General features: G+C 41.4%; 1 protein-coding gene across 3 annotated transcripts in view; it reads right to left on the bottom strand.

Moving 5' to 3' along the window:
• The window catches only part of MGAT5 (alpha-1,6-mannosylglycoprotein 6-beta-N-acetylglucosaminyltransferase), a 328,044-nt gene that overhangs the window by 173,891 nt on the left and 140,581 nt on the right, over nt 1-13,572 (bottom strand). For all 3 annotated transcript variants that reach the window (XM_007964794.3, XM_007964792.3, XM_007964797.3), the window contains exon 3: nt 7,996-8,160. In XM_007964794.3, coding sequence (XP_007962985.1) covers nt 7,996-8,160 — 165 coding nt within the window. The remainder of the gene's footprint in view (nt 1-7,995; nt 8,161-13,572) is intronic.

Raw genomic sequence — 13,572 nt, 5'->3', positions numbered from 1 at the left:
CTTTTTCTTTTTTTTTTTTTTTGAGACGGAATCTCACTCTGTCGCCCAGGCTGGAGTGCAGTGGCCGGATCTCAGCTCACTGCAAACTCCGCCTTCTGGGTTTTACGCCATTCTCCTGCCTCAGCCTCCCGAGTAGCTGGGACTACAGGTGCCCTCCACCTTGCCCGGCTAGTTTTTTGTATTTTTTAGTAGAGACGGGGTTTCACCATGTTAGCCAGGATGGTCTCAATCTCCTGACCTCGTGATCCGCCCGTCTCGGCCTCCCAATATTTTCTTCTTAATGATAAAAAGCAAAACCCTCTTGACAACAGAGTGAAAACTATAGCAACAATGACAAGAATTTTCGGCAAACACACCAAAAGAATGGCTTCTGACAATATCCAATACCTGAGAGGACACAGCTGAGGTTCCTGAAGATGGTTCCCGAGTCTGAATCTCTCATAGCATCCTACAAACTTTTAAATGACATAAGCCCCAAGTTCCCTTTTAGTTTAAGTTAATATAAGCTAGGTAGTTGGCCTCTTGCAACCAAGAGATTATTGACAAAACATGAATTTCGTGATGAGCCAAATATTGACAACAGAGGCACAAAAAGATTAATTTGGCAACTTCAAATTTAAAGTGTTCCAGTGAAATACTATATACAAAATTATTTCCTAATCTATAAAGCGCTACACAAATATTAATTTCATGACTAGTGGTGATATCCAAATAAGTAGTCACTACAGTGTTCCATTTTTATGTCAATATTCCAAATATGTAACTTTTAAACTGTAATTAACAAATGCTCATACAGTACCGACTTTATGCCAGGCATGTTTCTAAGTACATTATGGATCTCACCTAATCCTCCTGACGTGGTCTGGCTCTGTGTCCCTACCCAAATCGCATCTCGAATTTTAATCCCATGTCAGAGGAGGGAGCTGGTGGGAGGTGAATGGATTATGGGGGCAGTTTCCCTCATGCTATTCTCATGGTAGTGAGTTCTCGGCAGAGGAGATGATTTTAAAGTGTGGCACTTCTTTGCTCTCTCGTTCACTCTCTCCTGTTGCCATGTAAGACGTGCCTTCCTTCCCCTTCCACTATGATTTAAGTTTCCTGATGCCTCCCTAGTCACGTGGAACTCTGTCAGTAAAACCTCCTTTCTTTATAAGTTACCCAGTCTCAGGTAGTATCTTTACAGCAGCATGAAAATGGATTAATATACCTCCTAACAATACTGTGAAATGGGCACTACTATTATTTCTCCCATTTTAAAAACGGGGAAACTCAGCCAGAGGAAGGTTAAGAAACTTACCCAAAGTCACACTGCTATGAAGTGGTGGAGCGAGTATTTGAACCAGGCCAGTCTGGTTCCACAGATGCTGCCTTTCATTGTCCCTCATCCCCTCAACACTAGCACCAAAGTTTCAACTGCCTTTAAGCTGATATTCTGAAACAAATGGCTTGCAGCTACAGTCCTCATGGAACCTTGTCTCTCTGCTGGGTTGTTTCCTCAATAATGAGTCACCCAGTTATCCTTCAAGCTACACCCTTGGAAATAATTATGACAATTTCTCCCTTGCCCTTTCCCACAGTCTGTCCGTGTCCCCATCACACCAGCTTCACCCTAACATGGGTCTCAAATTCTCCTTCTCCCCGGGCCGTAGGAACACGTCTAATCCAGGGCATTCTCCTAACTGGAGATTAACTGCAGTCTCTCTCCCTCTTCATATGCATCTCACTCCACATGGCCAGTAATTATTCTCTGGAAACACAGACCTCACACCTATTCATCCTCCTACTTTAAACCTCTCATCAACTGCCACCACCCAGGGAACAAAATAGAAACTCCTTCATTTAACACTGAAAATGCTTCACAAATCCCAATTAACTCTCTAATCTCATTGTCTTCAATACTGCTCCAAGTATGCTGTGAAGGGTATTTTCTGATGTAAAGTAGATCTTTGGGGACCTGTCTTGTTTTCTTTATTTAATTTACTCTCTTATATCTTGATAATTATATACTTTGCTTAAAATAACAAAGAATTTCTTCTAAAACGTTCTGCAATTTAAACCCATTCTCTAAGACTACTTTGTATCATTGTTATCTGGAATTAGTGGCCTTTTCATGAGAAGAAATAATTACCTTCTATAGAAGCAGAAGTAAAATGCACATTGCCAAAAGCACACTGTGGGCCAGGAAAGAAGCTCCTTAAGGTCAAGATCCTAAAATAGTCTTCTGGGAGTTTCTAAAATCTCTTTCCTTGGAGGCCTCCTAGACCAGTGGCAAAGCTAAATGAGGTAGAGGTTAGGGGGCAGTGGGAGCAGGGCTTGTGAACAGCCTTGCTAGCAAAAGTGAAAGGAACTTTAGGTCTCAGCTGGCCTATCAGGAAACTTCAGTGTCTCAGGCATCTTTCTGCACTAACCATAGGTGAAAATATCTGCTGGCACCAGATTCTAACAGTATCTTATAGATCAGAATTTCACAAACCTGCCACAATTGACATTTGGGGCTGGATACTTCTATTGTGGGCAATGTCTTATATATTGTAGGATGCTTTTTACAGCATCTCTGGTCTTCATTTATTAGAAGTAAATAGGCTGGTCACAGCAACTCATACCTGTAATCCCAGCACTTTGGAAGGCTGAGGCAGGAGGATCATTTGAGCCTAGGAGCCCAACCAGCCTGGGCAACATAGCAAGACCCCCCATTCTCTAAGAAAAATAAGAAAAAAGAATTAGCCAGGCATGATGGCACATTGCCTGTAGTCTCAGCTACTCGGAAGGTTGAGGTGGCAGGGGGTGGGGACATGGAAAGTCGAGGTTGCAGAGAGCTGTGATGGTGCCACTGCATTCTGGCCTGAGCGACAGAGTGAGACACTGTTTCAAAAAAAAAAAAAAAAAGAAAGAAAGAAAGAAAGAAAGAAAGAAAGAAAGAAAGAAAGAAAGAAAGAAAGAAAGAAAGAAAATAGCACCTCTTCATTTGTGACAACCAAAATGTCTCCCGACATTGCCATGTGTCCCCTGGGGGCAAAATCACCCACAGCTGTTAATCACTGCTATAGTTAATCACTTCCTCAAAGATCAGCATCACTTCTGAACTATGTTTTTCTTCTTCTAAATAAAAATCAAAATATCCTTGACCACACAAAGTGAAAACCATACCAACAAAGACAAGCATTTTTCTGTAAAGATACCAAAAGAATAGCTTCTGACAAGGGTCCACACATTTATTGTTACCATTGCAAATAACAAAACAGAAAATAACAGGTAAATAGACAGAACATATCTGCTTCTTGCTCAACTTAATAGGAAAGCACCTGCAATCTCATCTCTCTCCCATCTCTCAGTAGCATCTGGGATCTCACTGACATGCCAATATTTGACCCTGGGAAAGTCATCTGCTGAGCTACTGCCCAGGGTTGGAGCTGGGACACTTCAGGTGTTACTTCAACACAAACTGGTAACACAGGTACACATACAAGGAAACAGCACGGTGCAACTAAATTTCAAGGTCCATTAGCAGCACAAAGGGGGAAAACTGCACTTCCAAATGCAAGCCCTAGAATTCAGCAGGGACATTTTTCATTTTCAACTTTCAAATGGTGGTAATAATAATAATAATAATAATAATAATAGTTGCTGTTTTTAAGAACAGCTTCCAAATTCAAATACATTGCACTTCAACCCCAAATACTGGAAAGTGTTCCATATTGCTACTGACTTTGGAAAAAATGCAGGGTTGCCGAAGTTCAATTTGGACTAAATACCAGGAAACAGTCGCTTGAGTTATACCTGTACCTTTGATTTTGTGATTCTGCTTCCCAAGTGACCTCGCAATTATTAAGTCATCACAACACTACGTGGATGCTATCATTATGGTTTTGGCTTTTAGGGAACAGTCAACACTGACCAGTTACTCAGCTGACGTTGGATGACAACTCAATATTGAGAGTATAAATAAATGTGTACACATGCACATTTATTAGAGGCTGCACAATGTTGTTGTCCTCTAAAATATCACAATGTAGAATTGTAACTATCACATCCTATGAAGCCTCCACATTCCAGAACCATCAATGGGAAGTTCAGTCCTGACCAACAAAAAAGGCAGTCCCACTCTTAGGTGGTGTCTGCTAAGGTCTGAGAACTATGGAAATGAAATACCAAGTCTGACTTCCAGGCAAATCACCACAAATGTAAATGGAGAAGACGAACCGTAAGAAACTCCTCTGGGTGATGAAACCAAATGCTGTTCCCTCCGACAGAAACCAATCCATGTGAGCAATATTTACTGAATTATCCCCAACAGGTAAGGGTACAATCAAGACACTATGGGCAGAACAAAGATAAATCAGATACTGTCTCAGTCCTTAGAACGCAAGCATTTTCATGATCAGATATGTGCACTTTTTACCTTTTCCCCATTTCAGGTGGATGGCAAAGAACCACAGATCCAATCCTATTCACTCCACTTCCTCATTTAAGATCACAAAACTGAAGACAGAATGGGTCTTTCTCAAATTGAAAGCAGCATTCTAAAAGGAGAGAATTTTGACGAAGGCCTTTCAAACCCTTTCAGAAAGTAAACACAGAGAGATTTATTTACTGTGTGATTGGTGGAATGCTGGGGATTTTAAAAATCCACTTTTTCATTCCTTTGAGTCCCCTTTCTCTCCAATAAGACAAACAGAGCTCAAAAATCCAGTTCAGTCGGATTTCTTGATTTTAATAAAGTTCATTTCCAACTAAATTTCTCTAGGGGCAAATTTACTTTCACATTAAAAAAATCTCTCAGTGATAAATTTGTGAAGATAAGCCATACTGGATAAAAGCTACACAGCACACAGCTAGAGACAGAAAATGAGACACACACACACACACACACACACACACACACACACACACAGCTATCCCTTTAAAGAAAATCAATTTAAATTTAGGGAATCCTTCTTCAATTGCTATGGTACCCAATTTAGAGACAGTTTATAGCCAACCAGAAGATATATCAGCAAGCAATAAGACACAACAATAAGCAATCAGAAACATCAGTGAGCAATAAGACACCAGAGTCAGCAGTAAAGACACACCAGGGAGAACATTTCTGAGCAATTATCACATGTCTCCATTCAGGAAGGGAGAGAGAAAAACTTCACTCAGCAAGGCCTGGAACCCCATGAAACTGAACTCCCACAACTCAGGTTGACAGAGGGGTCTGAAGACACCAATATGGTCATGGATCAGAGAGAGGGCGGAAAAGCAAGGAATGGCTGCCCATAAATGAGAACTGTTCACTTAAGTCCTCGTCCTTCTTTCTGGTACTCTATAGACATGGCAAACCATTTTTTAAAAATATATGGTTGACTGACAAGATACAAAGGACTACCCACCTTCTGGGGGAAATGAAGAAGGCTGCCCAGCATATCTATATCCACTCTGACCAAGACAGTGTCTATGAAAGGGATGCCTCTGCAAGCAAGCATGCGTGCGTGCACACGCACACACCCACACCCACACCCACACCCACACCCACACACACACACACACACACACACACGGACCAGCTTTTACAAACATCAGCCTGAGAGCAGACCCTGAGACAGAGAAATCACCTGATGAGACAGATGATTAAATCTAGGAAACTGGCAGCTCTCTTCTAGGTAAGAAAATGGTAGCACCTTTTTACAGACACATGCCTTTATGATAATTTACAAATAGAAGGAGAGATGGAGCTAACACTCAGAATCTCTTCTCTACATAGCACTAGCAGATCTTAAGCTGAGCTCAGGGGACTCCAATACCAACAGTTACCCATTCCCAAGCACTTAAACTCAACAAAACCTATGAAAACACTTCTCAGAGGTGCTAAGAAGATTAAGTAAAATCATGTACACTGGGGGGTCAGGAAGAGGAACTTGTATTTACTGGACAGCTACTAAATGTTAGTTTCCTCTCCTTCCCTGCCTCCAAATTTTTTTCTGAGTCACCCCTACTTTACAGCAACTATGGTTTGTGTCGTTTTATGCATGTGTATTCTTTTCCTAATTACCGAGTAAAAATCATGATGGTATGGACTGTGTCCCACACATACCTGAAAGATGCAAAGACATGCGAATGAGGTTATTCATTAAATGTGTAACTCTAAATTTGCTCCGATTTCCCAAAAAGGAAACAAAAACAAAAACAAAAACACAACACTCTGGTTCTTTAAATTATTATTAAAAACACAGCACCAGTGGCACATTTAGAGGAGTCCCACTCAGAGCCATTGGCTTAGAAAACATGATACTTGTTAAGCGGTAAACTAGCTCAATACATATGGCTGGTATATTTCCAAATTTCATTGGAAAGAAGTAGTCACCAAGTCCTTCCCATTTCCTTCTTGGAGGTGCACCCACTACCCTGTGCTCTGCAGCTTAAAGCCCAGGTAGCAGTCTCTGTGAGCCTTGCAACAAACAGCACAGTCAGAGGCAGCAAGATCCCACCTTGGGGGAAAGAATGACAGGAGATGTGTTCATAGGGGCCCACAAGCCACAGGACTTCAGAGGCAGTGGGGAACAGCAAAGTTAAAGGCAGAACACTCCAATCCATCTCCAGAAATATGACACCAAACAGTGATGAACCAGATAGAGCCTTTCCAGTAGCGTTTTCTACTGGGTACAAGGGTGGCAAGTGGAGACTGAAGAGGCATGGTTCCAGTTATTAATAAGCAGCTAAACACAGTGGGAGGTTCTCTTGTCTAATTACAGAAGCTGTTGGAAACTGCAAGGAAGACAGGATTTATGGCCTAGATGACACTGCCTCGGTGTTGTAATTAAAAGTTATTTTTAATAACTTTGGTTGGATACTTTGAATTATTAGAAATATATTTTGCAATTTAAAATTTGCTAAAGGGCAAAGAACATTAAAAAAGGTAATAACAACCAGCCTACATAATGTAAAACAATTAAATGTTTTGACACTGCGAGGTGGGAAAGGAAAAGAATCTCTCCCACTTAAGTGTGTGAATTTTTACAAGCAAAAGGGAAAGGGAAATAAATAAGCTTAAAGTATATGAAACAAGATTTTTTTTTAAGCAGGAACTGATGTCAAAAGTAACCTAGTTACTTACTTTATCTATTAACCAGAGTTTGGGTACCATCCACCAAAAGTATAGACAGCTTGTTCACAACCATTCACCCAAACCACTGAATCCTAATCTTCAGGCTCTTCACTTTGTCCTGGTTCCCCAGAAAATCGTGGTCACCCTAACAAGAGCAGTCCTGGCTCAAGCACAAAGACCCAGAGGCTGACCTCAGAGCAGTGTGATGGTGGGGGACTTGGAGGGAGGGTTCTAATGTGAGCTGTAGGCAACAACATGCTGCATATAATTTGGGTGTTGTTTTTAGTCAATTTTCCTTCTCTCATCCAATATTCCAGTTTCCAGAAGGGGCAAAACAAAATGCCTTCCAGTGGGAACCGCATGGTGGTGTACATGAGTAGCTACAGAATCTGCCTAGGATTAGGCAGGGGCCATTTATCTCCTAAAAGCCATTTCCATAATTTCTATTTCTCCATATATACATAGGAGGCATTTTCTTCAATGGTGGCTCTTTTTTTTTTTTTTTTAACAACAGGGAGGAGAGAACCTATTATACGTAACAGACTTTCAAAATTGTCTGATGGGAGTATGGAGGAGGAATGAACTCTAAAAGGCATGTGCTTCTCAAATAACCTCTATATTTCATTTAATCCATGCTATGAATCTTCTCTTTACAAGTGAATTCAAGCAGCTCATTAAGAGCAAATGTGTCACAGAAACCACCAAATATTATGCATCATGATAAAACTATAAAAAGCATTTTAACATCTGCTATTAAAAAATAAATTTAGACTTCTCTTTACAATGGCCATGCCAAGTTTATAGAATTTATATTATGTGGGTTCCAGTAAGAACCACTGCTCTCCTTTATTCTCTTCTTGGTCCAAAGCAGGGTGTGACTCCATATCAGGGCAGAGAATTGCTATTTTTACCTGCCACATTAATTTTCTCAAGTGCAACCAAGCTGGGAACAGCAGTGGTGGAGTTGGTTGAGTTTGTTCCGGTGCCATTGACAACAAGATTGTCCACCTTCGACTCCAACTTGCCAATGCGCTGCAAAATGTTATCTAATAACACAGCAAGGGTTTTCTTCAGATCTGTAAAAGAAAGTGCAGACAATTTTAAAATTCTATGGCCTCTGCATATCTGTCTGGCTTGCTCTCTCTTCATCATGGAGAATAAAACTTCTCAAATGTTTCTGAAGTGGTACAAAAGATCTGTCAAACCGCATCTGAAAGATGACAAGGGCCATCTTCATCTGGCCCAGATCCTACTAAATGCATCAGTCTGTTGCAGAATGCAAGTCTGACAATAAGTGACATGGTATAACTATTTCCAGCTACTTGGTCAACAGGGAAAACTCCTTGTTAGCATCCTGCTATAGCACTACATTGAATTCCTCCTTACAGCACCATAGTTTCTCATACAAAGCATGACACCTCAAGGGTGCAGCAAGATCCCAAAGTAGCCTTTGGATCAAGTTCGTTATTTTTCGTGTTGCATACTCTAGTATGTCCCAGTTTTTTAAAAAGTGTTCAATTCTGTTAGTTACATACACTAACACTTCATAAAAGCTACAGCTCCAGATTTTCAGGTCTGCTACACAACCCAGAATTGACTATAATCAGATTTAGGAAATATTTAAAGTAAAGATTAGAGTCATTCATTTGCTCACAAGTATTTATTAAGCTACTACTATGTGCCACATATTATTCTAGATGCTGGGGATATACTCTCATGGTTCTTACATTTAAGAGTTGGTTCCCTTTGTCACACATCTGACTACACATTAAAGAGTACTGCATTTCTCTCTGGATAAATTACAGGAACTCCTTCACCCCTATGGATGCATTTACTATTTGTAGACAAGATATTCAAAGGAAAAAAAAAGATAAGCTTAGACTCTCTCCTCTAAAAATTCATAATCACAGAAAGATATACTGACTTGTATGTGTCAGAAAAGCAGATGGGTGACTGCATAACCATCCATGGAAATAGAATCCAGACCCATTTCTGAATTGGGAGTGGGCCAGGGGAAAAGTGCAGAGCGTGGGTAGCAGGACTGAGAAAAGCCCTGAGTTAAGACAAACGGGAAGTTGCAACCTTCCTTTCTCCTGGAAAATAGCAAACTTGTCCCTGAGCAGATGCAGTGATCTGACCATGAAAGAAACACACGTGGTCACATAAACAGCACAGATCACAGCCAGCGAACCTCGTCAAAGGTACACCAGCCTGTTCCATTATGCCCAGTGAACCAGAAGCAGATGCTGGTGCTGTGCTTCTTGTACAGTGGCAGAATCTTGAGCCAAATAAATCTCTTTTCTTTATAAATTACCCAGGCTCAGGTATTTTTCATAGCAATGCAAAATGGACAACTGTTTTATCTTCACATCCTCCCCATGAGGTAGATGTGACTCCATTTTACAGATAAGAAAACTGAGGTTCACAGATATTAAATAAGAAGCTGATAAAATGAGGGCTTGCCTCAGGACTGTTTAATTCCCTGATGTCTCAATGGGACCAATCAGAAGTCAAGAACCTGGGTAGAAAAAATAAACCAAGGGTGAAGTTCAGAGTCTTTCATCCATAACACAGTAGTTAAGGGCCTGACTTTGGAGCCAGAGTTCCTAGGTTTGAGTCCCACCTCTGGCATTCCTGTTTCCTTATCTGTAAAAGAATGACATGATCAACACTTCAGCTTTGGGGTTGTGGAGAGGAGTTAATGAGTTAATATTTATAAAATGTTTTGAATACTGGCTGGCACATAATAAGCACTGCATAACCGCCTGTTAAATATATAAGTAAAATAAAGCCTTTCAGTGGAAAATGTTCTCATCCTTCCCAAAGAAATCTCTCCTCGGTGATGCAAAGCTTTATTGCTTTATCCAAAGGGTCATGAGAGCACTCTCCTCTGCGGTCTGCAGTCCTACGGTCGGCATGACTCAGTCTGTCACAGGCACATCATTAGTTGGCACAGACAGCGGGAGTCGGTCACCTGTTCTGTCACTGAGTCTAATGCATCAACTGGCTCTCCAGAGTTCTGAAGAGTGCCAGAGGCCAGCCACGCAGAAGGGGGCAGTCGTGCCAGCGAGAAGGGGCAATGTTCAGTATAAAGAAATACTCCTCAGTATTTCTTTTCATTTCTGCCTCTTTGCCTAGAGCCTGTGTCATCAAGCCAGCTAGAATCCGAATACGATCTAGATAGCATTTAACTATCACCAGTAATTGTAGTTGGCCAAGCACAGAAGCCCTGGCCCTCTAGTGTGACTTAACTCAGGATTTCTCAACCTCGGCACTACTGACACTTTGGGCCAGGTAATTCTTTGTCGTGGTAACTGTCCTTGCATTGTAGGATGTTTAGCAGCACCCCTTGTCTCTACTCCCTGAATGACAGCAGCAATTCTCCAGGTGTGGCAATCAAAAATGTCTCCAGACACTGCCAAATATCCCTTGGAGGGACAAAACTGCCCTCATTTGAGAACCGCTGAAATAGGTGCATTCTCTCAAACCCTCTGTATTCCCCACTGCCCCTCTGTGAAGACATGGAGAGAGAACTGTGATAGAGGGGTTACAGGAAAGGAAATGCCCGCTGAATGAACGTGCATCATGTGTGACTTCCATTCACTGGAGGGACTGCTACAAATACAATGGAAAGTTGCAGTGAGGGAAGTCTGCCTTTCTCCCTAAGGGAGAGCTAACAGAACATGAGCCAATGCTGATGGGCTCTCAACAGACTATTGGACACAGTCCTCAATCCATTGTTACTGGTGATAGTCATTAGTGGAGCATACTCTAGGTAGGATACGAAGTTGTCACACTTATAATTAAGAAGATATTCTCCTTCAGTTCTCAAATTACAGTGACCAGTAAATACGACTGACCTACTATTTCTTGTTGACCCCATCTGCCAAAGATTGACCTTCTGTGACTGTGTGACATGGAGTGTAAAAGGGGATTCATGATGAGGAGGAGGGATCACCATCACCACAGCCACCCTGATATCACCTCCTCTACTTACTTAACTTTCTATATGCCAGGCAGTGTGCTGAGCACTTTAAATGAACTAATTCATTTAATCCTACCAAGACAATCTGAGGAGCATATGATCATCCCTATGCCCCTCTTACAAATAAATCACAGCACAGAGAGGCTAAATAATTTAGCAGAGGTGATTACAGACCCAGGACTCAAACCCAGTCTGGTTCCAGGGCTGATGGCTCTTACCCACTATGCTGCACTGCCTCTTAAGAACTACAACGGACCCGTCCACCAGCAAGCCTCTCTGACTTGCTTCCCCTGAATCTACTTGTTAGAGAATAACCTCTGGGATTTTGCCACGTGTTCGTGGGAAAACATATACCAACCACTCTTAAGACTCACTCATGCCCCTGTCCTGTGGCAACTCTGGTCACCTGACCCAGTATCACTAAACATCCACCAGCTGACACTGGCGACTACCAAATACATCAAGTGATCCAAGATTTTTTTAAAATTAAGACTCTTTCTATATCTTCTCCCTTAAAATGAAGATGGAATATAAGGCTACTAAAAGCCTTGAATTCTCTAAGCACTTTACCTGGGGAGGCATGTTTTCTCTCCCAATATGAAAGAAAAAAGTTCATTTTTAACTCAAGCAGCTACCCAAGTCACCATTTCAAAGCAGCCAACCCAAGATTAAGGATGTTGTTAATAAAACACAATGACAGAGATGACGCCAAGCCCATAACTGTATCATTATACAGTGCTTGGCACATTAAGTATGTGTTATCTAAGTAAACAAATGAATGAATGAAACAAACTATAGTACTCTCACAAATAAGGCTCAATAAATTATACGTTTCCAGGCAATGAAATTATTTTGCACCTTTGTATTTTACTGTTAAACCTCCAAAAACTGTTAACAGTTTTATCACAATTTTAAAGAAATAACAGGCTGACATGGTGGCTCATGTCTGTAATCCCAGCACTTTGGGAGGCCGAGACAGGTGGATCACCTGAGGTCAGGAGCTCGAGACCAACCTGGCCAACATGGTGAAACCCCATCTCTACTAAAAATACAAAAATTAGCTGGGCGTGGTGGCATGTGCCTATAGTCCCAGCTACTCGGAAAGCTGACGCAAGAGAATCACTTGAACCCGGGTGGCGGAGGCTGCAGTGAACGAAGATCGTATTGCTACACTCCAGCCTGGGTAACACAGCCAGAGCAATACTCCATCTAACATAACATAACATAACATAACATAACATAACATAACATAACATAACATAACATAAGAAATAACAGTTTTTTTGTTTGTGTTTTAATCTTTTTTTTTTTTTTTTTTGAGATGGAGTCTTGCTCTGTGGCCAAGGGTAGAGTGCAGTGGCACGATCTCAGCTCACTGCAACCTCCGTCTCCTGGGTTCAAGCGATTCTCCTGCCTCAGCCTCCTGAGTAGGTGGGATTACAGGCACCACCACGCCCAGCTAATTCTTGTAGTTTTAGTAGAGACGGGGTTTCACCATGTTGGTCAGGCTGGTCTCGAACTCCTGACCTCGTGATCCACCCGCCTCAGCCTCCCACAGTGCTTGGATTACAGGTGTAAGTCGCCTCGCCGGTCCATTTGTGTTTTAATCCTAATGGTAACCCTTTTATTCACTACAACTGTACAAAGAATTTCTATAGTTTAATAAAAATGAAAGAATATTACTCCAAATTCTTGTATATTTTAATATTTCATTGTGTCTTATAGTTATTATAGCCATAAAATGCGTCCTCAGCAAGATTATCATTTTCAATTACTAATGAGCTTTTAAAATTTTGTTTGTGGTTCAAAGCCTTCGCAATAAAAATTTAATCCCAACATTACTACTGCAATTCTGCATTCCTAAAACTTACTGTACGTGATGAAGATGAGATCAAAGTAGTTGAAAAACATTTAAAATGTCTCTCTGGGGAAAGCAGGCTTTGGTTTCTATCATGCTGGCATTCTTTGATAAATGGTAAGGTCGATTAAGCCGCACTGGAACAGGTTATTTGACAGCTTCTGTTACGTTTTCATTTCCAGGAAGCCATGGCATTAATGGGTAAGAAGTGACTGGAAGGGGCTGACAGACACATCCTTGAGCAGACAGCCAAGGAGCTATAACTGCAAGTCACACTTTTCTCCATCTCTGGAATTCAAGGAGATGGATGGATCTCAATAGAAAGGAGGGCCCTACTGGTGGAATAAGGTTTATAGATCTATCAGCTAATAATGCGAGACTGCGAGGTAAAGCTTCATTTCCCAGATCATCAAAATCAATCCATATTTGAGGAATTATCAGAAACGGCCATGCTTGGGAGCTACACTGTCCACCACCCCATTTTTCCTGGAACATGCTTCTAAAGCAGTGGTTCTTAGCCCTGCTGTGCATCAGACTCACTTTGTGCAGAGTTACCAGGTTGCAACTTCAATGCACTAAATCCAGATCTGCCGAGTCCATCAAGGATTGGGGCACAGCCAAGGTTGAGATCTACTGTGAAGGTGC

Source organism: Chlorocebus sabaeus, chromosome 10, assembly GCF_047675955.1.
Source record: "Chlorocebus sabaeus isolate Y175 chromosome 10, mChlSab1.0.hap1, whole genome shotgun sequence".
Lineage (NCBI taxonomy): Eukaryota > Metazoa > Chordata > Mammalia > Primates > Cercopithecidae > Chlorocebus > Chlorocebus sabaeus.
This window is presented reverse-complemented; position numbering and strand designations above follow the sequence as displayed.